Source organism: Labeo rohita, chromosome 16, assembly GCF_022985175.1.
Source record: "Labeo rohita strain BAU-BD-2019 chromosome 16, IGBB_LRoh.1.0, whole genome shotgun sequence".
Taxonomy (NCBI): domain Eukaryota; kingdom Metazoa; phylum Chordata; class Actinopteri; order Cypriniformes; family Cyprinidae; genus Labeo; species Labeo rohita.
Genome location: NC_066884.1, coordinates 28,677,799 through 28,705,103, shown reverse-complemented (window position 1 = coordinate 28,705,103; position 27,305 = coordinate 28,677,799). Strand labels below are relative to the sequence as shown.

The window sequence follows — 27,305 nt, the reverse complement described above, 5'->3', positions numbered from 1 at the left end:
ATTATAAATGTCTTAATCATCACTGTTGGTCAATTTAAAGCATCTTTGCTAAATAAAAGTATTAATTTCTGTAAAAGCAAATCAGCATATTAGAATGACTGGAGTAATGATACTGAAAATGTAGCTTTGATCACAGGAATAAACATTTTAAAATATATTCAAATGGAGTGGAGATATAGTAAAAAATATTTCAAAAGGTTACTGTTTTTGCTGTACTTTGGATCAAATAAATACAGGCTTGGTGAGCAGAAGAGACTTCTTAAAAAAAAAATATATATATATATATATATAAAAATCTTACTGTTCTGAAAATTTGACTAGTAGTGCAAGTTAATGTTTGGACTACTAATTTATGAAATTAACTCCATGTTTTCTGTTCCAGGTCCCAGTCAGACATGGCAGTGGAATCACTAGCTGCAGAGATTCTGAAAGGCATTGGGTCCCAAGCACAACTAAGTTTTACACCTGGTATTTAATATGTGTGTAATTTTTGTACATTATAAAAGGCATTTCACAAGAAACTGTTGCACTCTTGTGATAGTGGTTGTAAAATGTCCTCTGTAGTTCTAAAATGATTGCAGCATTTTGTTCACATTTAGTGTATTCTAAAAATAAAAATGTCCACAATTAGATAAATTTAAAGTCCATTTTATTGTTTAGCCAGGTCATTACCAAGTCTCCAACCAACAATCGCAGGCTACAATAATTAGGGGTTCTTTTCGAAACCTTTCTAAAGCTACCATCAAAAAAATAGATCAAGACAGGAGGAAAAAAATAAAAATAAAAATAAAAATAAAAAAAAAAAAAAAAAAGCAAAACTGGCCCCAACTGATTGCAAACCCTTTGGAACATTTGTGATTTCTTTAAAGCAAGAGAGCTGATATTTGGACTTCTCCAATTCTTGGTTTTATACAAAAGCTACACAATGTTACATTTGATAAGAATACAATTCAACTGATTAATTAGTGTTCTACACCATAAACTCGATAAAATCTTGATGGATCATTACCACTATAACTCAACACTATGAGAGAGAAAGAGAGACAGTCGAAAGGAATACAAAGTTCTGCAAAATAAAAGACGAGTATCATAAAGCAAGCTAGATAAGTACCATTACAGACCGAAATATCCTTTGAAAAATAAAACGTAATAAAAAGTACAGGCAAGGCTAAGGTTGAAAACTCCATCTTAGGATTTGCTTTTTGGGCTTTCTTCTGTCAATCACACCAAATTCTGACCGACCAAGACCAGAACAAAAGTTTTACTTCCATGTGTTCCCATAGGAAACTCAGCTTGTATTAGTGTGTCAGGCACTTTCAGAGAAACTAGCCCACTCTCTTGAGCCCGCTCAGCAACTCTACAGGCCAAAATCACAATGCAGGTTCATTCAGATCAGACGATACAGCTGCAGCAGAGAGAAAAGAGGGGACAAACAGATTAGAATCCCATTAAAGGGCAGAAACACACGCGCACACATACAGGACTCTAATGAATTCGGATGCAGTTCGGATTAGTTCTGCTACCGGCGTGCTTTACTCCAGCCTTTCAAAATCTCCTACACACAGTGCGGTCAGCACAGATCAAACACAACCGGCCATTCGCGTCGAGTGCGTGTTCGGGCGTTTCTGTGCCTCACCTAAAAAGTCATTGTATTTACAGATCGGTATCGAACCAGGCCAGCTGATTGCTGTCGCCCGGCGGGAGCCCGTCGATCAGGTCCTGGGCGTGGCCGAGGTCAGGCAGGCCGTCAACGGGGTAATCTGGGCCCGGGTGGTGCCCGCCCATCTCGTGCTCCATCATGGGATCCATTCCCATGGCATCCTGCCCGTAACCTCCGGAGTGGAAGGAGCGGTAGCTTGGGTCTGGAGGACGAAGGGAGTGGATGGGAAGTGGAGGGAGCACACACACACACACAAACACGTACGTTAGAGGAAGCATATTAAACAGGCAGCTCACAATAGCACAACCTCAGACCCACAAGACCAGAACGAAAACACGCTTACTATTTCACTTTCTTTGCATTAGAACAATAATTATGAAAAGCGAATAGTGTCTGAAGCTCTCACTAATCCTGTGAGAGTGCCAGGCGTGTCTCTAGGTTTGGTGGGTGAAGGCTGATGAAGCAGTGGATTAGTGAGTATCACACCCAGATGCTGAGAGCTGATCACTTTTGTGAAAATGATCAACTTACCGTCCTGTCTGTAGCCCAGAGGCTCTCCCTGTGCGCCGATGTCCAGCCCTAGATCGCCAGTCTGCAAACAGACACGTGAGAAAAAGATGCATGAGAAAAACGCTCGCTTTTGCGTGCATCTCAACTGAATCGGTTCCGCTAATGCTTTCAAAGTGCTTGAGGCTCATAAAAACAATCGTGCTTTGTTAGAAGCACCTGCCCAGTAAATTCACAAATGTAACACCCACATCTGCCATAACCGATTCTGTAATGCGCTGGGAATTTATAGGCTTAATCTACAGCAGGGCTGTGTGCCAGCGTTGATTGCAGGATTTAGCAGAGATGAGCCCCCTTACCTCGTTCCAGGTCATGGGCTCAGTTCTGAACAGAGAGCTGGTGAGCTCCACAGACAGTCGTTTCTTGTAGTCCTGGGGCTTATCCTCAGACATGCGGAACAGAACTGCAGCAGCGTACGTGGCTGTGGGCGAGAGATAGCAACGTTAGTGTGACCGAGAAAACATTCGAGCCAGCCCTGCTCACCCCAGCCACTGCCTCCAGTGGAAATCCATGCATAGCTGGGAAAACAAATCTGCATAGTGTTTTCTACTCGCACTTGCTTCTGTATATTCTGTGGAAGTTTAACTAGTTTCTTCAAACTTTATGTTGAGACATTGGGAGGCAGTGACACTCTGTGCTGCCATTATTTAAATTTAATTGATGTCTTTCTGCATTATTCTGTGGCGGTTGTGCTCGCACATACACGTGCTGTCTAATAAGTGAGGGAGCACACACTCACCGACACCCTCGTTTCTGGAGTGGAGGAGCTCTGTGAGGGGAGCGGTGGCTCCTTCTGCCTCGATGGCCTCGGCTGCCTCCTTATCCTGAGCCAGCTCACACAGCACACCTGCAGCTACACGCTGGATGTTCTCGATAGGAGAATACAGCAACTGCAGAGAAAGACAGAGAGAGGCATGTCAAACAGGACCAAACTAGAATTTTTAGTACCAAAAAAAGGATCATTCACCCTTTAATTCTCAATTCACTTAACAAAAACACTATAGAACAAAAGAGTGATAAAATCAGAAAACAGAAAAAAGCTGAACGAACAAGCATACAATCTATAGATAAATTAAAGAAACAGCAAAACAATAGACATTACGAACAGAGAGAGACAGAACGACAAAAACAAGCTACTGAGAAAGAAAAGAATAGATAGACAGATGAATAAACAGACTGAATGATAAATATAACAAAAAAAGACAGACTGAACAATACATAGAATAACTAGACTGACAGAACAAACAAACCAAAGAATGATCAAGAGAAACAGAATGACATCATAAAACAACAAAACTAACAGAACATATGACAGATAGAACGACAGAACAATATATAGAACAAACAAATGATCGCTAGAACAAGCAAATAAATGATAGCTAGAACAAGCAAACAAATAAACCGAATAAACAACAGATAGAAACAGGGCTTGTACAGATACTGTAAAATAGGAAAGAGAGAAAAGGACTTTAATCAAAGATCTCACTTATGGTTTGATGGTTTCTACTGATTAAGAAAAAAAAATCTGGAGGGAAAAAAAAAAAAAAAAAAAAAAAAAAAAGATTTACGAAATCACTCTGAAGGCCTGACCTGAATCAAACAATTCGCGATCCACACTCCTAGTTTCCGATCTAAAGCGAAAGATTCACAAACCCACTCCTAAGTTCCAACTTTCAAGGACATTGAGCAGTACTCTTTTTTTTTCCCAAGGACTTTAATCAAATATCTCACTTATGGTTTGATGTTTTGTACAGTTTAAGACAACAAAAAAAAAAAAAAAAAAAAAAAGATTCACGAAACCGCTCAGAAGTCCCAATCTAAATCAAATGATTCGCAATTTGTGCGCCTAGGTTCCGATCTTAAGCAAAAGATACCCAAACTCGCTCCGAAAGTTCTGACTTTCAAGGACTTTAAACACTACTTTTTTGATTCTCAAGGACTTCAATCAAAGATCTCACTTATGGTTTGATATTTTCTACTGTTTAAGAAGAAAAAGTAAATAATTTCAGAAAAATGTTTACACAACACTGTCAGTACTACTACTGGTTGAGCTCCACAGTTTTATGAGATTAAAACTGGCAAAAAAGTTTGTTTTTTTTTTTTTGGTAATTCTGTGAATTTTGCGTAAAAAGATGTGTGCTTACTAAAAAAAAAATTTAACACTTTCAGAGATATTTTCTTTCAATAATTCAAGCACCTCTTTGGGAATATTGCTCTTTTCGAAGTTTTCCAAGTCGAGAACTTCAAGCACTTTAAACACCTGTATGAACACTGTAGAACAATGAAACAATAACAATAGAACTTAGTGTTCATTCTGAATTGCAAAACACTTTTGCTGCTATTGAGGTGGGATCCAGGTAAGGTTAGGGACAGGTTTAAGGGTGGGTTACGGTGTAGGGGATGGGCCAACAGTGTAACTATAAATGTAATTACAGAAATTAGATGTAATTACATGCACGTTTTGTTTAAATACAAGTACACTGTAAAAACGTGCATGTACAAAATAAGTGCACTCTATCAAATTATTAATTTAAAATGTTAAGTACTTAAAGCCAGTAGTTAAGGCCAGCTAATATAAAAGGGACAAAGTTTAACAGACAGAAAAAGCAAACAAATGAAAGACAGATGAATAATGATAGACCAAATGATAGATAAAAGTACTGCTAGAACAAATGACACAAAGAATGATAGAATAAACTATAGATAAAAGGAGAGAACAAACAAACAAAAACTAGATCAATAGCCAGATGAATTGACAAAGCAAAAGATAACTTGATAAATACACTGTTAGACAATAGAACAAACATCATAACAGACAAGAAAGAGACAGATAATTTGAGTGACTGACCTGAACAAACAGTGGAATAGTGTTGAGTCCTCTGATGACGATTCTGTTGTGAATGTCTCTGGCTAGAATGTGCAGAGCTCCAGTGCAGCCCTCCACGATCTCCTCCATACGCACACCCTCCTGAAACACATCACATATAAAAACTTCATTCATCTATCCATTCTGCAAGAAAACTGTACACTTTAATTTGTGTGCTTGTATATATAAATGTTCTGCAGTATGAATTGGGTACAAAGACCTAAGAATAATGAAACTTCACAATTTAACAACAATGTGACCATGACTCACCACAAACTGCTGCTGTGTTCCACCCATGGAGGTGCGTCTCTGAGTGTCCTGATGGGCCCTGACCAGAAGCTGCACCAGGCGGGGAATGGCACCCTGTTCTCTGAGCGGGGCGTGGTTGGCGGGGCACAGTGCCAGGTTACGGATCAGCCCGACTGTGGCCTGGGAAAGGACAAAGGCGTTTAAAAAGTTGTAAAATAAACCTTTATGAAAAGAAAAAAAAAAAAAATCCTCTTTGTCATGCATAATGAAAGACACAAAGACAGGAGTGATCTCATATGATGACTCCATACCTTAATAAGAGGCCAATGTGAGGGAGGGTGGAGCAGTTTGACCACAACAGGTAGCCCATAGTGCAGCCGCACTGCATTCTGTGCCATCTCTGCATCCTGATGTCTGGATGTGAGGTGACGGAGAGCGCAGATAGCAGGTTCTGTGATGTCCTCTCTGTCTCCGGCGCGAAGAACAGTGCGCACAAGGGCCTCAATGCCGCCCACTTGACACACCATCATCTTGTTTTTGTAATTGTTGCATGTGAGGTTGGAGAGTATTCCAGCAGCACACGTCACCACATTGATGTCGTCTGAACCGAGCAACTGCACCAGGGTGCCCAAGAGCCCCTCCATGCCCTCCTGTAGAACAGAAAGATACAAAGTTGAGATGCACTACTTTATTCAACCCAGAAGATGCATCCACGACAAACTCGATCCAGGTTTTTTTTTTTTTTTTTTAGTCCTGCACACGACCAGCCACAGCCATTCGTAACATTTTACTACACGTTACATGAGGTTGTAAGCCTACCATGAGTGGGTAAATGGTTAAATACACAAAATCATTCCAGAAATGTTTTGAAAATTCAAGAATTCTGATGCCACAACAACAGCTGGGTGAAATGTACACATAGCGCAGGCATTACAACCAAATGTAGCATCCGTTCATGCGCCATCGACACGTTTTTTCCACAATTTGATGTCCTAACTGTGTGGGGTCAGAGCTGGCTACAGCCCCTAACCCCCGTCACAGACAAAGGCAGGAATGACTGTTACCTGCACATCTACTTCTGCTAAAGACGTCTTCTCCATGGAAACAATGGGGAGACAGAAAGAGAGGGCTCATGTAGGAAGAACAGAAGACAGCGTAAAAGAGCTGAGGGAAAGACACTGATGGATCGGTACCTGTTTGGTGGCGGCGTCTGAGAGATTCCTCAATGTCCACAAGCAGTTCTGTACCAGTCGCTGACTGGGGTCTGTGAGGTGAAGGCCAAGCGCTTGCATGCCACCTGAAAACAACACAAAGCTTTTATGGTCAAACCATCCTAAATTATCAGCTCCCACCTTTTTTGCATTGAAGATCAATGGACTCACCAGCCTCAACGATGGCAGGTTTGTTACTGGAGCAAACTGACAGCACTTTGAGCACTCGACTGGTGGTCCACAACAGTTTCTCATATGTGTAAGTCCTCATGATGTTGACCAGAGCCTGTGGGCCTCCGCTGGCCAGAATGATAAGCTGAAAAGAAAAGCAAATTATTTGAGTACCCAGGTTAACAATATACCATCAATGCTGCACTGCTCAAACGAGTGTAACTTTGTTAATAAAAGACTAAAGCCCTGTTCACACTACAAGCGACACGCAGCGACAAAGCGACGCAATCTCATTCATTTCAATGGAGAGCTGGCGATTTCCGGCGACAAGCGCGACATCGAGCTACAGCGACCGTTGGGGCGTGTCAAGCGTCGCGACAAAGTTCAGAATCCCTCAACTTTATGCAGATGAAGAGCGACTTTCGGGAGCGACAGCCAATAGGAAAGAAGACGGTAGAGCTCATGTGATCGTTCTCTTCTCTCAGCCATAGATAAACCTACTCAATGAAAAAAGTAGGCTATGCTTTTCATTCGTTTTTGTTTGTATGTACAGATTTAATTTATATTTATATTATATTTAGTCTTTTGCCTCCAAAATGTTTGAATTTAGCGGCAAGAAACCTGATTCGCTGTCAAGGCAACCAGTAGTGAGAACGCCCACTAGCAACCTCGTCGCCAGCCTCTGGCGACATGCAGCGACAGAAGTCGCTGCTAGTGTGAACGGGGCTTAAGGACATTGTGTAAACGCAGTAATACTGACGGTCGATATATAATACTCTAAGCTAATTTTAAAGCTTAGGTGTCATTATAAGAATCTGTGATTTAAATATTTTCTGCATATTTCAGAGTGAAGTGTGACATTTACAAACAAGATCATGATTCAGTGTTTTCAGTGTCTCTGTACAGGTTAAATCCTGCTGTGGAGCATTTGTGACAAACTCCATCTCTGCACCTGCTCTGAGTTTGGGTCGCTTGCAACGTGCATTTGGGAACAACATGCCCCAGTCTTCTCAAACTTGAACTGAAAATCACTTATAAACCAGCTGTTGTCAACAAAACAGGAGCCTTAAGGTCTTTTTTTCCCACCCCACCAAAATAAAAGCTTGCTTGTTTAACAAATAAAAAAAAATTGAGAAACATTTAAATATTTTATTACTCTTACTAGGGTTTGGTATCGTTTGAATTTAACAAATTCTGATTCCACTTATCGATTCTGATTCTTAACAATTCCTAGTTTTGATTCCAATAACATAAGTCAAATATTTTTATTCTGTTTTTAACAAAGCTTTTTATTGCAGCTAAATAACATGACCAAAAATCAGCAGCCCACAGAACACTTAAGACCTAAGAAAGAGGATCTTTTGCCTGTGGTTTTAACAAAAAAAAAAATAAAATACCACAGCAAAACCTAGACTAATATAAATTTCAAACATTAAATGGTAAAAGACAAGTAAACAGTCAGTAATAAAATAGGAACAAGCTAATAAATTAGCAATAGCATAAATACAACTGAACAGAAATTTAAATCAAAAGTTTAAAAACACTGCATGATTTTGTTTTCATAAAATAAAGATTAATCCCTATTATAGTTACGAAATATATTCAAGATCAGTGAATAATTTTTTGTTCTTGGATTAACATTAATGGCAGGCATTAATAGGCTGCTGTCTTTTTAACAATGAATCCACAAGATACCCAACCCTAATTTCTAATAAATAATTATAAATGTTAGTTACTATTAAAACCTAACTGAATTTGTTTAGCCAAATTGTGCAATTGTGCAAACAAGCAGAGCAAACCTAGAGCTCTTTAAAAATATATATTTTAAATCTCAAATTTTTATCTAAATAAAAACAGCCTTATAATAGTCAAGACATCCACTGCCCAAGAAAAACATCAAGGTGCAAATCAAAAACACTTCAATTCTAAATATAGCACGTATGCGGTTGCACTGCTATATATGAGTGACATTTTTTGAAAAATACAATTTGTAAACAAGTGTGAATTTGGCCAAGAACCCTGCTTTGATGTGTCCCTATTTGAGACGTTTTTGCTTCTTACTTTGCTTTCCTGATTCCCGTATGCCAGAATCTGAAGGCAGTCTGTCGTGATGGCGAGGAATTTGACGTTTGTTTTGTTTAACAAGGCCACCATTTTCTGCAGGCCTCCGGCCAGGCGGACAGCCATCTTGGCTCCTTCCTGGTGCAGTAGCAGGTTGTGTAGAGTCGTAATGGCATAAAACAGTACGGAGTCCACTGGGGAACTGAAGAGAGCACAGCAATGATAATTAGAGCCAAACTACAGATAAATAATGGGATTCAAGCTTAAGCACACAGAGCAGGTCTCAGTATGACTCAGCCTGCTAGTCCTTGAATTCCAACACACTACAACTTCCCCAAACTCAAAAGAATATATCCGCATGACGGTCGATATTTGTCTTTAAAAATAGAGTATGAAGGAGAACCAACCCAAGCATTTTGACGAGGGCAGGAATGCCTCCCGATTTGAAGATGGAGAGCAGGCCTTCTCTGTGGTGGGAAAGATTGTGCAGGGTGCCGGAGGTGCAGCGGGCCGTTTCTACATCGTTGGTGTTCTGCATGGTCCTCACAATGGCCGACACCATCTGAGGGGATCGCATGATGGCGTGACGAGAGGCCTCCTTCTTCGAAAGCTGGTGCACCATCACAGCTGCCTTATTTACCACCACCTGATGAAAAAAGAAGAAATTGAGACATTCGCACACTTTGACAGTCTCACAGCACTGGCTGTTTTTAAACAATCTGTTCAAACCTGATCTTCGTCGTTCAGTAGTTTGGTGAGTTCTGGAATGGCACGGGTGGCCAGCTCTGCATCGTCTTGGTAGTTGATGAGGTTGACCACGGCATGTTTGAGCATCTGTGAGGGCTCAGCCAGGCGCTGGACGTTGGTGGGGTGGGCAGAGTCAAACTGTGTGGAAGGTATCTGCATGCCCTCATCTAGAGTCTCTGGGAACATCGCCGCCCGGACTCTCTGGGCTCTGGTCATGGCGTACTGACCATCAATGTCTGCAGAGAAACCACAGCATTATATCAAGAAACTGTCTTACGCACAGTCAATCAAAATGACTATAAACATCTGTCATGTCTATGAATATAATAAAGTGATTGTTAATCCCACACTAAAAATGAAACAAGCTAGAACAATAAGCAATTGTCTCTTGCATAAACCAATTTGAGTGCATTTCACAGCTTAATCAATTTTGCATTTTCTATTTGAACACTCAACACTTTTTTTTTTTTTTTTTACCTAAACGCATATAAAATCCTAAATTTCCTAAATTCTTTCCATGAATTTTTAAATCAGGAGAATAGAATGACTACACACCTGCTACTTGATCCTGGCTGAAGGACTGGTTAAAGCCCTGCTCCCATTCATACAGCACCTGATTGTCCACATCCTCATCCTCTGGGTTGCCCTTGCCGCTCAGGGATGGGGCGGTGGTTGTGGCCCCAGAGTGGATACCTGAGTCCAGGTATGACTGCTGTTGCCAATGGCTGACTGCAGCCTTGCGATCTGGCTCCATGGCCATGTCGAGCTCCATCAAGTCAGCTGCACATGAAACCGATAGAAAACAAAACGTTAAATTTTAACTCTTCTAAAAAAAATTTTTACTATAGAAACACTTAGAATAACTTACATTGGGTAGCCATGATTCTCTCACAGCCAAGCACAGCTTCCTAATCTGAAAAACACACATAGCAAAATGGTTAATTTCACATTCGTTGTGCCAACTTTCTCCTCTCACTGTCATATAGCACTCAACTCCATCTCACACACACACACACACACACAAACATTCCAGAAAGTCCGGCATGCAGCATACACAAGCCCCAGTGTTCGGACTGAATGCTCTCTGTCTCCTAACCTGACTGCAGCTGGGATGAAAGAGTCAGGCAGGATGTGCCACACTACACACACAGCCACTCTTATTATCTGCAGGTCCCTCATGATACTCCCCGGAAAGAGCTTGGGGTGAACAATAAACAGTGCTACAGGAAATCAAAGGTCTTTGTCATAATTCAGGAATTTAGGGGATGTTTAGGGTGTAGGCATCACGCCATCTATTTTTTAAAAGTGTGTTTATCAGCCACTGAAGATGAATTAGTAAAGATTTGATTACCAAAAAAAAAAAAAGTTATGTTTAAGTATATAAAACAATATAAATAATGTCATGGAAACTTTATTTACCCAGCTGACATAGATGAAGTTTTATAGAGGTTGTGAGAATTTGTGACATTCCTAACTTTAAAGTATCAGTTCAGAACACTCTAAAATGCTGTACAATTTTCTGCAGATATAGTAAGTTGAAATGGCTTTTTTTGTATCTATTTTAAAGAAAGTGCAATAAAATAATTTGTTCATGGAAATATGCATTTCCAAACAAACGTGTCTTTGGGCCTCTGAAAACAGCCCTGAATTTATCAAGCCTAATGATGCATTTCTAGCAAAAAAACATCAATGAAAAAAAGCCTTGAGTTTTTTTTTCAGCATTTTACAAAGTCACTCCACAAGCATGATGATAAAGCTTGAGCTATTAGCATCACTCCAAACATCCAACCTCCATCTCCTCCTCTAAGCCATGAGGGTTTTTAGTAAAAGAGGTGCTAAAGGTTTATACGACCTTCAATAATGTGCTCAGCCAGAATCCTCGCCATCACAACAGCGTCAATATGCGCATGACATTCTTTGTTGATTGCCCATCAACGTCAGCAGTTAACACCTACCGAAGCGATATTGAATTCAGTGTTTCAGTCTGGGGGGCCCCGGTCTCCTTGCCTTTTGTGAGGCCTCCTCCAAAATTACCATAACACAAGCCCCAAGCCCACCTCCTTTATTCAGACGTACAACACCCCTCTCCAAGTCAGCAGGCAGAATGCAACCCCTCTCGGAGACGTCCAACATTCACATGTAGCCTTGAGACCAGAACTGGCTGCCCATGTCTCTCTATTGTGTTGGTTAGCAAAACATACTGTTCCTCTCAGTCAAACGGCGCTTACAAAACACAAACTTGTTGCAGCATGTGGAAAGGTCACTCGCTAGAACATTTCGGCAAGCTCTCGTCAACATTTTGCCGTTCCTGTTCGTGAGCTGTTGGTCCATGTGGAACGGCACCACAGGAGGTTTAGCTTTATGACGCAGCATGGTTTTGGCAATTATTCAGAGAAAAATAACTTTTGCTGTTCGTTGGGCTCTAGTCTCGCACGCACTTTTGTCATGATTTGGCTCTCGAAAGCAGCCTCTTCAAGTTCAGGAGCTGAATTGGGTCAAGTAAGGAAAGGCTAGACTGGAATACAGATGTGTGTGGTGTTGCACACAGTCTATTATGGATAAACCTCAATTACACAGACATAATGGGGCTTGCCTCTCTAAAGACATCAAGTCAGTATAGCCTATTTTAGAGCTATAATTATCCAACAGACTTAACTCTATGGTAACAAAACAGTGATGCACCAAAATTTCTGCCAAAATTGTTTTTGGGTGGAAACTGAGTGAAACAGTCATGCTTTATTAGCGGTTTCCAGTGGTGTGTTGCGTCAGAGTCTGTTTTACGCACACAACATAGACAAGCCAGAACAGGTGAACATGTGAACAGCTGTTGGTTGACAATACTGATTTCTAGATTTTAATCAATCTTCATTTTAATGAGCCAACATTAACTATTTGAATACCAAGAATCAACATTTTAGTCTGTTTATGCTGTTTTCTGTTGATGCATGAACAAAACTTTTATAGTGAACGGATTATTTGTAATCCATCTAACAATAAATAAAATTTAGATTGTGTTACCGTTGAAAGAAAAATGAAAATGTTTCAAATTGTCAGTTTATCACTGTGTTGTTTGGCAGCACACTTGAACCGATTATTACTTTGCCTTTACTAGTATTTATAGCATGAAATAAACATTGAATGAACACCAGAAGTTATTTTGAAAAGATGAGTAGAACATTTTTATTTATCCTGTTATTGATGTCTCCACTACTTACGGTGTTAATCTGTCAAAGACAGACAAAGCCAAGGTCTTTGTATTTTATTTCAACAATAAATATAAAAAACATTATATTTAATGTGTAATTTAAATGTTTGCAATTCCATTTTTAATTGTTAAATACCAAGTACATTTTATTAATTAACAAAATATTAAATACTCAATTTTCAGCTAAAACTTTAGTTTGCAAAAAAAAAAAAAAAAAATGAGTGCATCACTACAACAAAACACTTAATCTGACCGCAGCTCAACAGTGAAAACAAAAATCAGGCTGGGTTGTTGTTTTTCCAAATGGAAATCTCACCTGGACCAACACAGGTGCCAAAACAAACCCCCGGTCTAGGAGGAGAACGGAACTGACACACCAAAGCCTACAAAAATCTCTCAATCCTGTGCAGCTCTGCGTCAAAGAGAGTCAAAATGACACGGTCAGCTCTTATGTTATATATATATATATTTGCCAATAACGAGGACAGTTCCTCTAGGAGGCAGCTGTCAGTATTGTGAATGCAGAGCATGGAAAGTGTGTTTGATAAGGGGATGTGTAAAACAGTGCTGCTGTGGCACTCTGCCTGGGGCTGCCGAGAGTTTCACAGCAGTCAGCCAGTCACTCGGTCTACGGTTCACAACATCTGGAGTCAATTGGAGAGATAAACCCAGCAGCATACAGGCCTTAACCCCCCTGCGGTATTACTGCTCGCTCTCGCACGCAAAGTGAGGTGCCAACTGAGTCTCAGCCTCCAAGAAATCCCACACACAAGCTACACGCAAACAGTCCTCTTGCTCACAGTCATGAGATGATGCATGGAAATGAGAGCTAACAAACCACTTCAGGTTAGTCTGGGACATTGATGAGGTCATGCTGGACGTATTTATTTACCTTCCAGAGCTTAATCACTGGGTCATACAATCATCTGAATTTAGAAAAGCTGCTGGGTGAGCTCTTCTGAATTTTACTCTAGCTGAACTCCACTAGTTTCTTCATTTTGCAGACAGACTGGCTTGGGCATGAAAAACCCAACCCTCATAACCACATGCATGTGTTTTTCACTGCCAGGCCAACATGCACATCTGAAACCAATCTGAATGTTTTGGTACCTCTACTGGGTGGAGTTGGCCACATTGAAAATGGCGGTGGGGGAAGGAGGAAGATGCACAGTCCGCATAGAGCTCTTACAGAGAAGCTACTAACAATTAGCAGCAAATAAGCACTCATTACTCAAAGCCTGAATTTGACTTGGAACCTGGCACACAAATCTATGTCATGCACACGTAGAATTTCAGACTCAGCATTCTTAGGAAAAGCTAACGTCTGCATCACAAAACAATAGCCTGGACCAAACCCACTGGTTCATGTCATTAGTCACTTCTAGCTTGAGCTCTATTAGACCACAAAGTCTATGAAACTTTGCAATTCACATGCCTGCACCTGGGCTTTGCATCCATATTTAAAGCACCCAACATATGGTGGGGGTTTAAAAAAAAAAAAAAAAAAGGATCAACCACCCGAAGTTCTCTCCAACCCTGTGCCTATTCTATAGTGAACGACGGGCTCCTCCAAAGAAACCTGAGAAGGCTTGAGAAGACTGAGGCATTTGTTTGTGATCCTTGGCATTCGGACAGCATGTGAATTTAAATACCACCCAAATGGCTTGGGCTAAGTGCCTGTTGTGACCAGGGGCATGCAGCATAGATAGCGATTTCAACACCCGCATTCAGTTTCAGAGTTCTGTCTATTGTGTGCAGTATTTCAAAAGATCTTAGTTGCAAGCTCCCAGGAACATCCTATACTACACATCTGCTCCAAATGTGTCAATTGTGATGAGAGATGCTCTAACAGCATGAGCCTGCGCAATGTGCACGTACACAGCATACAGCTTGGTTCAGTGTATTCTGACTTCGTATAGCTCAACCAGATCGAAAAACATACTGGAGCCACTCTGTACTGAAACGACTACCTCAGATGCTTCCATTTAGCAAGTTTGGGAATGAAGACTCAAAGTAAACAGAGGAAGGAAAGGAAAATGAGAATTCATAATTCGAAAAGCAAAAAACTAAGTTTTCTAAAAGTTGTTGATTATGCACACAACTGTCAAACTGAGTGTGGAGATGTTTGACAACTACTATAAGTATTTTGTTAACTCTTGATAGGTTCAAATTAATATCAATTTTGTAACAGCAAGTAAAATACACTTTTCTGCAAGTTTTTGTTCACATGTGGAAGTAAAAATTTTAAATATCCAACATAACTGAACATTAAACACTACAGGGCTTTGGCTTTAAATCAATGCATAAATTAACAAGTACTCTCCCAACTGAGTCTTATGCAAAGCATGCTGGGAACTAAAAATCCACCCAGGCAGTTTCAGTTAATGCAACCAAACGATTAATGTAGACCCTCCACAAATGAATTAAGTAAACTTTCATTCTACATGATTAATTGGACTAATCACAATGCAACTTGATAATGTTCAGCAATTGCTGCCTTAGCTCTTTTAATGAAGTAAATCGAACAAGCAGCAAAAATATTTTTCCAGCATACTCTCAGAAACTACCAAACCACAACCATAAGGTCTTATGAATCAGAGATTAAATAAGACTACAGAATGCCTGATGTCTAGGAAAAACTGAGGAAGATATGCATACTGCCTTCAGTTAGACTCCACAGCAGAGGTGGAGGAAAAGGCACATATGTTTGGTTTTCTTGTTAAGCATGTGAATCATTAACAAATCTGCCAGTTGTGCTTACAGGGGCGGCTATGGTATCATATGCTGTGTTAAGAAATTAACCCTTTAACAATAAATATAAACCCATACTGTTACAGAACGTAAGGCAGACTGCAGGAAATTCATTTGAGAATGAATATAGCAGTAAAGCTTAAGCCAGTCGGGTGTATTGTTGGGAAGAGGTGGGGAGTGATGTATGGGTAGGGTATGCGACCGTCCGCAAAGCCTGTGTGCGCACATCGAGCCCGAGCCGATGATCCCCACCCCCATCAGCATGAGCTCCAGCAGAGTCAGATTTCACTCAAGCTCCTCCTCGACTTCCTCTCAACGGCCAAACACTTTAAATGCCTTTGTTTGTTTCTTACTGAGACCTAAATATGGGTCATATTCAGAGTATTTATTTGCGCGCGACTTTACTAATATTATAAGTGTTTACAACTCAAGGTGATAGAGCTGGCCACGCATTTGAGCAGAAAATGTTACCACAAACTTAATATCCTCCAGATTTTAGTTAAAAACAAGCTTGAGAAAAACATACCGTGTTCAGTGATACGAAAACAGAGCTTAAAGGATAAACTAAAAGACAGCTAGTTTGTATTACTTAACCACAGACTAACTTTCGACTTACAACCGCACAACCGACCTAAACACAGGTTTGAGATTGCGGTAAGACTAAACCAACTTTAGTTGTTGAATTCTACAGAAAGAATTCACAGAGAAGGTAATAATTAATGTAAAAAAAAAGGAGGTAGCGTTAGAGATTCAGCTGAGTGGTCTCCACAAAACACTTTTCCAGCCCTAAATTGCTAACCAAGCTAGCACCAAAAACACAAAATGTCTCAACTTGGCGCTTTAAATACACATTTTCTGATTCGTTGAAAGGCTTATACCATTACAGTCGAACAAATCCGCGTTTACATGAGTGAATACAAGTAGAATTTGATCGTGATTTTGCAATAATATGTCCACTGGCTGATTCACCTCCTCTCTCCCCACAGCTGCAGAAAGACATTCCCTCTTAACATTCCATACGATAACGAAGCACACGTTTTGTCGGCGAAAACACTTACCTGTGTCAAAAGCTGTATATTCCCTTTTCGCTTTTCAGTACTTAAACGCGAATAATGGCGACAATCCGTTGAGAAAATGTGAGAGAATGAGCCGCAGCGCACGGCAGCTCCTGCTGAGAGTGAATGTGTGCGAGGACTCCGCGCTCACGCAGCAACAGCACACTGGGAAAGATGGCGTCACTCCATATGTGCGCTAGCCATTATAAAAACTCCTACCCATAGCATATCCTGCCGCCTTCCGGAAAACTAGATCCCGTATCGCTGGCTCTTTATTGTAATGAAACCTAAAGCGGTTTATGTACTCAACGGTGATTTACAGATATAAAATTGAGCAGTGTTAAAGATGGCTGCGAGATGGACCACCGAAATGTGAGAATTTAGGGAGTATGTAAAATAAGGATTCGTGCGTAGGAATACACGAACAGCACGGCTGTGGCGCGGCAAGGGGGCGCACCTATTCATTAAGTTTTATGACTATCGCAATAAAGAGTGTGTGTAGTACTGACGAGAAGCGACGCCATAAGACAACCAGACTAAAATCATGAGCAAAAACTGCAGTTTCTTTGTGGAAATAAATGTTTGTAAACCTTTCTGGCAAACGAGAGCTAATATAAGCTCGGCGTTTAGGTTTTAGAGGCGGAGGAAGTTTTTCCATCCTTCTCTCCTCTGTAGAACAATGCAGCAAGGATCGGAAAATTACTGGATCAAACTGAGACGTTTTACTAATACATGCTAAAATGACGATCTGTTTAATGCATACTGTATTTAGTGTGATTTAAAACTAGAAAAGGACATTTTTTTCGGCTGCAGCAAGCTGTTGGGTTCACGAAAGCAAATATTCCGTGACGTTTAAACCCTTGAAATGATTATAAACGTATGAAATGAAGATGCATATTTAATAAATGGCCTTTTAGCGTGCATATTTTGCATGTATCCAAAACACAGTTTGTGTTGTGACTGTGTGCCTCCATGGTGAGGCTGTCATGTTCAGACTGGTTCTTACCTCAACTCTTCCCTGAGTTCCCATGGAAAAATAGAAAGAGGAGGGGCTGAGGAAACACAACAGTGCCAAAACACACTTTAACCGTATCTGGTTTAATAAATCACCTTTAATTGTAACAGTAATGCATTTTGAAGGCATTGTGGTGTTTTGTATACCTTATGACAACACTAATCCCTTGTTTGGACTCCTGTGTTAAGCTTATTGAGGATGGTAAACATAACAATTAAAAATCTAACAAATGACAACTATATATGAACAGGAATCAAAATATGTGGATTAAAGGGATGACTCGGAAAGTCTATTATACTTTATTTTTAAAGTTTCACATTGATGTCCGGTACTGACCCACTGGTTTTCCTTTAGTGTATGACGGTAAAAGCAAAAGAGGTAAACAAAGCTGATATAAACAAAGCTGAGGTAAACAAAACATCTCATATTAACAGAATATTTGCATGTCAGCTGGATTCAAAACGACATGACTGAATAAATATTGGAATTCACCTTATTCACATCATTCAATAGTCCTATTTAGCTTTTCGTATTAAATAAACACTTACCTCATCAACACAAAATCTTCATTTAATTCCATAAATTGTATTTTTAATGCTTTGTGTTTTACGGTGTTTATTAATTGCAGTCCAAATATTTTTATGCCAATGCAGTTAACATCTAATGTTCATTTCTTTTTTTTTAGCCTTTTCAAATACCGAAATTTGTTTAAAGCCTACAATTAAATTTATTGATTATACTGTGAAAATAATGCTGTTCTTAAAAAAAAGCTAATACAAAAATAACTAAACTGAACATATATGCTGCACCTATAATTAACAATATATAATATATATGGTTATTCTCTAGTAAATCTAAATCTAAAATAGTAGTATATAGCTTTTTGTGCTATTAATAAATGTGTGCATGCACAGATTTTTAAAAAAAACTTTATTGTCATAGCCACAACTAATTATATTATAAAAAAATATATTATTAGCATATTAGTATATAAATTATAGATTATATATATTAGTGTATATTTATGTAAATTCAACATATATTTAATGTATAGTATAATTATAATATTCACATATCACAAAATAACGTGTAACATAACTCTGTCTTCCTTTATCCTCTTTCTTTCCACATGATGCAATCGTAGTGAAAGAGGCTGTTGATATATACATAGCATAAATGAGTTATTATTGTTTACAAGCCAGCTTGAATCATGTGTAACCCTTGCTCCAGCTTCCATCAGAGGGATTGACTTTATTCTGTTACACATATTAAAAAAAGAAAAAGAAAAGAAAAAAAAAAAAAACTTAAGCTATTTGCACTTTGCTCCTTTACACAGTAAAATCAGCATGTAATAAATAAGGTCCGATAAAAAAAAAAAGAACAAAAGAACTCCCTCAGTCTTTCTCTTTCACACATACGCACACATCAGGATTACATATGCATCTCCTGCCTTCTCCCAGTAGGATCAAGCTGAGAAAAGAAGTCACAGGTCTTGCGCATAGCCAGGAGTGCCGGTTTACCTAAAGGAGAGCCGAGGTCACGTCCCGCAAAGCTTTGCTCTCCTGCTGGAGTGTGTGGATGTGTGTATGAGAGAGAGAGGGTGAAAGAGAGAGAGATATAGTGGGTTTATTTAGAGAAAGGCAGTATTTTCCCTCGGGAAGCCGGAGGAATTGAAGCTGTGTGCTGAGGGGAGGGGCACCTTTCTCTGCACGTGAATGAAAGGGGCGCGCTAAAACCCACTTGTGTGCTGGCATGATTGTTTACCATGACCCCGACTTCACCAAAGGTCCTGAACTGACATCCTGGCTGTCACAATAATGCTGGGCAGAAGCCAGCCACATCCTGCCCGGGTCCACGGTACCGACATGGAAGAGAACAAATAAGTCTTTACAATCACTCATGTGACTTAAAAGTTTGCTTTTAGGTAAATAAATACCATTGTGGCACTTTAATGACATTATAACACAACACAGATGTTAAGGTGCGCATAAGCGCAAAAGATGAGGAAACATCTTGTTGAAACAATACATTTTTTTTACTTGTGTTAATTATGAAACTTGTTCTTTATGATTTATTAGCATTACATATAGTCACACTAAATAATTCCTGTGTCTTACAAATAATTTGAACTGGATGATTTGATGAATGATGAACTTTACATGTAAGCACAGGTTTATAGGCAGAGGTTTGGTCATTTTAATGTATAACTGTTCATGGCTACTGTTCATTTTGAATTATTAAGAATTATGAAACCACAATAAATATTTTATATTACTGTTAAAGTAAGAATAAATTCTGCAAATTAGAAAACTACGACCAGTTTCATGAGTCATGACTGCAAATGCTATTGGAAAAATGGACACAGAGAAAAATCAGTAATTGTGAAAACACAAATTGATGCAGTGACTGAATACATAGCTAAATAAACTAATAGAAATGCTACCAGAAGAAGAAGAAACATAACTGAAAATTATTTTGTGGTAGCTTTTTTTATTATTGTGCTTAACGTTTGGCAGTATGTATTGGTTTGCCCTGTTTGGAAGGAAAAAGGCATTACCTATATCACAAAATATACAAACACACACATTTTTAAATCACCATGATTATTTTTAAAATGTTCTTTTATATAGTATAATTTGTGGAGGAATTGTCCTGAATAAACAGCTCACAAGATTTTCTTTAGAAATATTTATATGCCATAACGTAAAGGAAAGATTATTATTTTTTTAAATAGCAAAATCTTTTAAAAAACAATAGACAGAAAACCACTGTTAATATTACAAACACTATCTAGAAAACGTTTAATATTTACAACCTAAATTTAGAAAGGCTCTAAAAGAAATTCTGCAATATTCTTTGTGGTGAAAGGTCAAATAAAAACACTGACCCGTCTACTACGCTTGTCAGATCATTTTAATTGCAAAATACCGTATTTGATGCTTAAACAGTGAATATACATTTCAGAATTTGAAAGCGTTTACATAAATTCTTTCAGCAAATGAACAACAGTCACAGTGAAAAGGAAAAAAAAATTACAAGCTCACTAACACCATTATTTTATTTATTAAAAAAAAAAAATACAAAGGCAAAACATACAAACAAATAGCACCAACAAATAGCATTAAAACCTCCCTAAGTCCTGATTAAATTGCAGTGTTCTACAATTTTTTCATCTTAATAGGCATTGCTGTTTAACTGTTAAATCACAGAAGTCCAAATATCCAACTAGCCTCAGACATCCCAGTGTATTCTCATGCACATAAACAAATACAAAGCTTCTTTTCAGCGCGCCGACTCAAAATTCTCTTCAAAGGCTCTCCGCTTTGTAAGGTTGCACAGGCAACAATATCTGTGTGCGGACCAGCCCCTTTTGTGTTCTGGTTCATTGTGAGGTTCAAAAACACAGACTAAAGACTTGCTTTGCCACCCCCATTACATTCAACCCTCCACTTTTATTCCAACTGGTGCTATTGAAATCTCTAATACCGAATAAAGTTCGGGATCCCCAGATCAATGCGGTGTAGTGCATTGTGATCTTAAAATGGAAAGCTCCTCAAGAACACAGTATTAGAACTTGCAGAATTTTAGTCGGTCACTGAATAAATACCTCTGCATAAAAAAAAAAAAAAAAAATGAAAATGTGAGGAAAAAGGAAAGCAAAATGAGTTAAAGCAAGACGAGAATGATGAAATTTAGCCTTTTCAGTATTTTAAAGTCTTCATTATTAGAAAAAGAATTAGTATTATTATAGTTTAATTGTTGACTTGCTTTTAAAATTATATTTATAATAAAATTATTATTATTATATAAAAATTAAGGCTTTTGATTAATTCTTAATATAGAATAGTTCAGTCTTAATGTTTGTATTTTGGCTGTGGTTAGTAACAAATAGCTATGGCAAATAAAGCCTTGGTTAATGTAAAATAATAATAATAAACAGCAACAACATCATACTTAAATTCCAATTTAATATTTGCACAAATAAATATTTGTTTCTGCGTATTATCGCTGTTTAATATTGAAAAGATTGCCAAGCAACACATACCGAATTATTTCAATTATAACAACAGAAGTGCTGTAAAATTTAATCTATTTTATTAACCTGCTATTATTGCTGTTATTACTAATGTTGTCGATGATGATGATAATAATAATGATGCTGTCAATTGTTTTTGTGGTTTCTCACCAACATTTATTAGTACCGACTGTTTTCTTTTTCTATTAATCTCCCCTGAAGCAAAAGAAAAACAAATCAAAGAACTGTTAAAAGATGAAGAGTGTAATGACATCAATAAACACCAACTAAAAACCGTATAATACACATCAGAGCGCTGAACACATCTCCATCAATTTTCTCTTTTCTTCCTGCTCTTGCTTATGCCGAGATCAGCCTTTTATCCTTTCTTTGTTTGCAGAAGTTAGAAAGGGGGGGAATACGTCTTTGAAGACATAGCAGAATATAAAGAAGTGACTGTGCAGTTTGTTTTAGACAAATAGAGGATTCAGTCATAATGTAGATTTGTAGATGATAAAGACTGAGACATCTATTTCTAACATCCTGGTGGCCTGTTAAGCTTTATTAAGCTTCATAAAATGATAGAGAAATGGCTGCTGCTGGTATGTTATAATGTCCACGAGTTTATATTTATACTAGAGAGTGTGTAATATAAAAATGTGTTATATATAATGATTATATTGATTATTGAATATCATGATTAAACAGGCCTTGAATTGCACCCTATTGAATGAATCTGAATTTAGTATTTATAGAGAATATAAATGATAAAAATGCACAGTGTTATTTCTACAACATCATGAATTTCAAATTTTAACCAATATTAAATTAAAGGTGAATGTCACAAGAAAGCTTCCAGTCATAGATTATTTAAAATATTAAATTCCTGTAAAATTATAATTTTTTTTCGATTTATTTTACAGATAATTAGTACATGCTTAAAAAAACGACTATCAGACACCTTGATTTGAAAACACAATCATTTGCAAAGAAACTAAAGCATGCAACGCATCAATTCAGAGGAAAACACTGAAAAAAGCTGAATCAAAGCCAGCTTAAAAAACTATAATAGTGCTGAAAAAATGTGTCCTTTGAGGGAGGGTGAAAGAAAGAAAGCAAAGAGAGAAAAACGGGCAGAATATAATCTCATCATGCAGCGTCCACGGTACCTATTTACATCGAATGCAAAGAGGGCACGTCTGCCTGCGCATCCCTGCTGCGTGGAGTGAAAAGCAGGAACAAATCAAAGACACAGCTCATCTGTGTTTATATTTTCACACAATGAAAAACCTACTCTTTGTATAAATACCCCCCCCCCCAATCTTTTATTATTGTATAAAAGCTACCCCCCCTCTCCACCCATTGCACAAATCCATCTATCCTGTCTTCCTCAGCAGCATGGATAATTAACATGCTTTCTTATTTAAAAAAATAAAAATGACTACTTTTAGAAAGCTTATAATTATGTTCGGATTTTCGAAGTGATGCTAGATTTGTACGACGCCGTCCCTGGTTCAGTGTCAGCAGGCATCGCCTGGTGCTTCCTTATTGTTTCACCTTACAGATCCTGCAAAGGTCACATCAAAAACGGTATTCACGCCACACCTGTCATCTGATGTTCTGGATGATACCTGTCTATACGTGTCTTTTGCGAAGAACCGTAGCACAATGACTCCCTATGCACACAGACAGACGTACTTCCATCAGTCAGTCTGACCCCCCCCGCCCTCCATCTCTCCTCCGCAACATGCACAATGCTTCCTTCGTTCTCCACGCCAAACTCAGCTCCAGCTCAAAGTTTACAGCATCCCTAACACAATGATTTGCATTCTGCCCACTGGAATCGCGCCTGGATATCCTGAATTTTTCAGCCATGCGTCACATGCATTTTTCAGACGGACTGACAGAATACAGACAGCACTGGCAGAATGACTGCTGCTTGTGTGTGTGACGTGTGTGTATGTGTATTTTTGGGAAAAGAACATGGCGTGTGTGTGTATGTGTGTTTGCAGGAAGGCTGGTCCTGATCTAGCCGCATTGTTCCGAATCCTCACCTCTGCATCACCAGCTGTATGATTCTGCCGGCGCACAAACACAACCACACACACCAGCTGACTGTGCTCAGAAAAATGCTTGCACATATAATTTTTTGGAACAATACATGATGTAGTCTTGTTAGCATTGCAAATGCTGACTGTTTTGTTGACACTTCAACTTCGAGGAAGCTTGCAACATGCTTAAAGGTATTGAACAGAAAACTGACCTCAGTGATATTCTAATTTACATGACATATTCAAACAACAATATGAGATGCTCACCTTTCTTAGCTTGCTCAAGACCACTAGCATGTCACATCCGTCTGGCAACGTATCGAACGGCACCTATTTCTCCAATGGACCGCAAGATCCCGCTCTATAAAACATCGCACAAGCAAAGCTAAAGAGGAACAAGCCTCAACCTTTTTCATCTTAGATCTACTGCGAGCGAGGACCGATGCAACCACCGCTCCTTGTGAGCTCAACTTTCATGTAAGCCGGCGACAGATGCAGCTTTTGGGTCTCTTTTGGGGGGCCTCTCCCCAATATTTTAAGCCCAATTTTCTATGGTTTGATTTAGGGACGATGGGCTTGATGCCGGGAGTGAGACAGCAGGCTCAGCGGGGGCCATTAGCCATGGTGTGGTGGCCGACTTAAAAAGAGTTCAAGCTCCCGCAAGCGAAAGGAGGAGGGAAAACCCCCAAGTCTTCCTTTCCCACCTTCTCCTTTTTAGTAACCTGATGATGGGGCTCATAGCAATGATAATCTTTACCCTCCATCAACAGATTTCTTGGGAAAGATGAATGGATCACTGTTTTTGAGGTATAAAGTGTCAGAGTTTGCCTTAAAAACATTTTATGTGTTTTTATTTTTATTTTTGATGTTCTGTAATAGGAAGGGTGTTATATTTGTAAAGCAGAACTTCACATAAATCATTTAGCTTGTTTCGTTCAAACAGTATGAGATGTATTTGAACATGGTTCTCATATTGACTTGTTTGTGTTGCAACAATAACAAAACAATGAATTGCTTTACATAGATTGGGTTCGGGCCTGGTGTTCTTTTAGGTCATTAATACAAACATATTTTTAGAATGATATACAATATCAGTTCCAGTACCATCAAAAACTTATACTAGACTATTTTATGTCAATGCATTTCCCATGATTCTATACAGCAGAAAATGTTCTAAATTAGTGCACAGTGACAGAAATATGAAATATGACAGAAAAAAATTATAACTCAGACAGATATAGTCAGATTGGTATTTGAGTACATGGCATGAAATACTTCAGGTATCACGCCGACACGTCCTGAGATGTGATATGCTATACTTTACTTTATTTTCAGTTTTTTGAACACTTTTATGACAAATAAAATATGTGTTAAACGATAAAATAATAAAAATAATTAAAAAAAAAAATAATAATAAAAAAATAAAAATTATTTGTCAGACCGATAGATTGGTAAGACTTTAAAATAAGTTCATTAGTTAATATTAGTTAACTAGTTAAGTTAACATGGACTAAGAATGAACAATACTTTTACAGCATTTATTAATGTTGGTTAATGTTAATTTCAACATTTATTAATGCATTATTAAAATCAAAAGTTTAGCTTGTTAACATTAGTTAATGCACTGTGAATTAACATGAACAATGAACGACTGTATTTTCATTAACTAACATTAATAAAGAATAATAAATACTGTAATAAATGCATTGCTTATTGTTTATTCATGTTAGTTAATACATTAACCAACATTAACTAATGGAACCTTATTGTATAGTGTTTCCAAACCATTTCAATTGAAAAGAAGGACAGAAAGAAAGAAAGAAAGAAAGAAAGAAAGAATAAAGTAGTAATAAAAATGATTTTTGTCAGACCGATAGACGATTGGTAACACTTCACAATAAGGTTCATTAGTTAACATTAGTTAACTAGTTTAGTTAACATGAACTAAGAATGAACAATACTTCTACAGCATTTATTAATCTTAGTTAATGTCAATTTCAGCATTTGAAGAGTTTAGATGCAAAAGCCTCTACGTCCACCTGACGTATTTCTTTAAATTGAGCATTTCTTTCTGACTACTTTGTATAGGTTTCTATGTAAGTACTGGTACTTCTGATTGGGCTGAGGCTGGAATTTAGCGAGTCTGAAGTAAAAGTATTTGATGGAGGTATACTATGTTTCAGGAGCATTCACTCAGTATGATTATCTCATTTTTGAGCGAGATGGCTTTTAGCTAGTTTTGCATCTGAACTCTTCATTTTCTAATGCATTATTAAAATCAAAAGTTTTGCTTGTTAACATTAGTTAATGCAGTGTGAATTAACACAAGCAAACAATGAACGACTGTATTTTCATTAACTAACATTAATAAAGAATTATAAATACTGTAATAAATGTATTGTTTATTGTTTATTCATGTTAGTACATACATTAACCAACATTAACTAATGGAACCTTATTGTATAGTGTTTCCGAACCATTTAAACTGAAAAGAAAGAAAGAAAGAAAGAAAGAAAGATTTGTCAGACCGATAGACGATTGGTAACAAATTAACAATAAGGTTCATTAGTTAACATTAGTTAACTAGTTAAGTTAACATGGACTAAGAATGAACAATACTTCTACAACATTTATTAATCTTAATTAATATCAATTTCAGCATTTACTAATGCATTATTAAAATAAAAAGTTTTGCTTGTTAACATTAGTTAATGCACTATGAATTAACATGAGCAATGAACGACTGTATTTTCATTAACTAACATTAATAAAAAAAAAAAACTGTAATAAATGTATTGTTTATTGTTTATTCATGTTGGTTAATACATAATAATAAAAATGATTTGTCAGACCGATAGACGTTTGGTAACACTTTACAATAAGGTTCATTAGTTAATACTAGTTAACTAGTTTAGTTAACATGAACTAAGAATGAACAATACATCTACAGCATTTATTAATCTTAGTAAATTTCAGCATTTACTAATGCATTATTAAAATCAAAAGTTTTGCTTGTTAACATTAGTTAATGCAGTGTAAATTAACAAGCAAACAATGAATGACTGTATTTTCATTAACTAACATTAATAAAGAATTATAAATACTGTAATAAATGTATTGTTTATTGTTTATTCATGTTAGTTAATACATTAACCAACACTAACTAATGGGACCTTATTGTATAGTGTTTCCGAACCATTTCAACTGAAAAGAAAGAAAGAAAGAAAGAAAGAAAGAAAGAAAGAAAGAAGGAAAAACTGATTTGTCAGAAGGATAGACGATTGGTAACACTTTACAATAAGGTTCGTTAGTTAACATTAGTTAACTAGTTTAGTTAACATGAACTAAGAATGAACAATACTTCTACAGCATTTCCCCTATAATTTGCTGTACACATTTACTTAAAACAAATAATATAAGCTAAATGACTATTAAAATGTCCAGCCTGTTAGTTTTTGATAGAAGTATTATGATTTTCAATTTTTAATTAAATACTTCACTAAAGCTTAAGGAATAACCTGAGATGTATGGCCGCTTTAAATGTTTTACTTTACTGATGTACAGAAAACCTTTGATTAAACTTCAGTCTTTGAGATTCAGATGAGTCTGAAAAGATAGTGACGACCAGAATTACTTAAAAGAACATTTCTTCACAGATTCTGATTCAACGCCGCATATAAT

The 27,305-nt window shown here is 37.8% G+C and overlaps 2 protein-coding genes across 7 annotated transcripts in view; one reads left to right on the top strand and one right to left on the bottom strand.

The window, feature by feature from the left end:
- Positions 1-812, top strand: part of ulk4 (unc-51 like kinase 4) — a 225,012-nt gene extending 224,200 nt beyond the window's left edge. For all 3 annotated transcript variants that reach the window (XM_051131060.1, XM_051131061.1, XM_051131059.1), the window contains one exon: positions 383-812. In XM_051131060.1, coding sequence (XP_050987017.1) covers positions 383-476 — 94 coding nt within the window. In that variant the 3' untranslated portion in view covers positions 477-812. The remainder of the gene's footprint in view (positions 1-382) is intronic.
- Positions 633-16,736, bottom strand: ctnnb1 (catenin (cadherin-associated protein), beta 1). 4 transcript variants are annotated; one of them, XM_051131065.1, is made up of 17 exons: positions 16,547-16,736; positions 10,401-10,445; positions 10,088-10,312; positions 9,515-9,768; positions 9,193-9,431; positions 8,786-8,987; positions 6,725-6,869; positions 6,536-6,639; positions 6,407-6,433; positions 5,654-5,992; positions 5,364-5,522; positions 5,076-5,195; positions 2,967-3,117; positions 2,527-2,648; positions 2,192-2,252; positions 1,637-1,862; positions 633-1,405 (listed from the first exon to the last, which is right to left on the bottom strand). In XM_051131065.1, the coding sequence occupies exons 2-16, from the start codon at positions 10,411-10,413 to the stop codon at positions 1,654-1,656; spliced, it is 2,370 nt and encodes a 789-aa protein (XP_050987022.1). In that variant the 5' UTR covers positions 10,414-10,445; positions 16,547-16,736; the 3' UTR covers positions 633-1,405; positions 1,637-1,653. The 4 variants fall into 4 exon arrangements, with proteins under 4 accessions (XP_050987022.1, XP_050987021.1, XP_050987024.1 ...); XM_051131064.1 differs by having other exon boundaries at positions 633-1,862; XM_051131067.1 differs by lacking the exon at positions 1,637-1,862.
- Between the last annotated feature and the right edge of the window lie 10,569 nt (positions 16,737-27,305).